The sequence below is a fragment of the Chinchilla lanigera genome, unplaced genomic scaffold (genome assembly GCF_000276665.1).
Source record: "Chinchilla lanigera isolate Chin_1 unplaced genomic scaffold, ChiLan1.0 scaffold00119, whole genome shotgun sequence".
NCBI lineage: Eukaryota > Metazoa > Chordata > Mammalia > Rodentia > Chinchillidae > Chinchilla > Chinchilla lanigera.
In genome coordinates this window covers 735,714-736,321 of record NW_004955520.1, presented here as the reverse complement: position 1 = coordinate 736,321, position 608 = coordinate 735,714, and the positions used below count along the sequence as shown (strand labels likewise).

General features: G+C 75.3%; 1 protein-coding gene across 13 annotated transcripts in view; it reads left to right on the top strand.

The window, feature by feature from the left end:
• The first annotated feature begins 511 nt into the window (after window positions 1-511).
• The window catches only part of Dnah14 (dynein, axonemal, heavy chain 14), a 317,770-nt gene continuing 317,673 nt past the window's right edge, over window positions 512-608 (top strand). For all 13 annotated transcript variants that reach the window (XM_013507038.1, XM_013507034.1, XM_013507036.1 and 10 more), the window contains exon 1: window positions 512-600. In XM_013507038.1, the coding sequence (XP_013362492.1) occupies window positions 557-600 (44 nt within the window). In that variant the 5' untranslated portion in view covers window positions 512-556. The remainder of the gene's footprint in view (window positions 601-608) is intronic.

Below are 608 nucleotides of genomic sequence, written 5' to 3'. Positions count from 1 at the left end.
CTCCCGCTTCCGGCAGGTCCAGCGGGACCCGAGGCCGCAGCCCGGAGGAGCGCTCCCCGGCACGTGCGCCCCGCGGGGCGTGCGCGCGAGGCCCCCAGGCCCCGCCCCCGGCCCCCGCGGACTCCCCGGCTGCGAGGGAGGCAGGCCGGACGGCGGGTACAGCCCGGGGACCGCGGTTTCCGTTGCGGGCCTCCCGTCCCCTCCCACCGCACCGGTGCCGGGCGCCTTGTCTACCCGCCCTGGGTCTTGTGCGGGTTCCCCCGCCCGGAGAGACGCTCGCCGTGAGGTCTCCCGTCAGAGCCTGAACGCGGGCCTCCGCAGAGCGGCGTCGGCACTGGTTTCTCGCCACCCCGACGCAGCCTCACCAGGTCCGTCGCCCGGGCGCCCGCGACGGCTGCCGACCGCGCTGTCCCGGAGCCCGCAGCAGGCGGGGCGGCTCGTGCCGAGAGGGCGCGCTGGGCTCGGCTGTCCGCGTCCAGGAAATAATGCTTGTGCTTTTTACGTCCAGCTTCTTTCGTAATAAAAGGCGAGACCCGCACACCACCCGCTGACCGCCATGAGCGAGGAGGCGGACGGGGAGGAGCGCCGCGCGCGGCCCAGGTACCGCG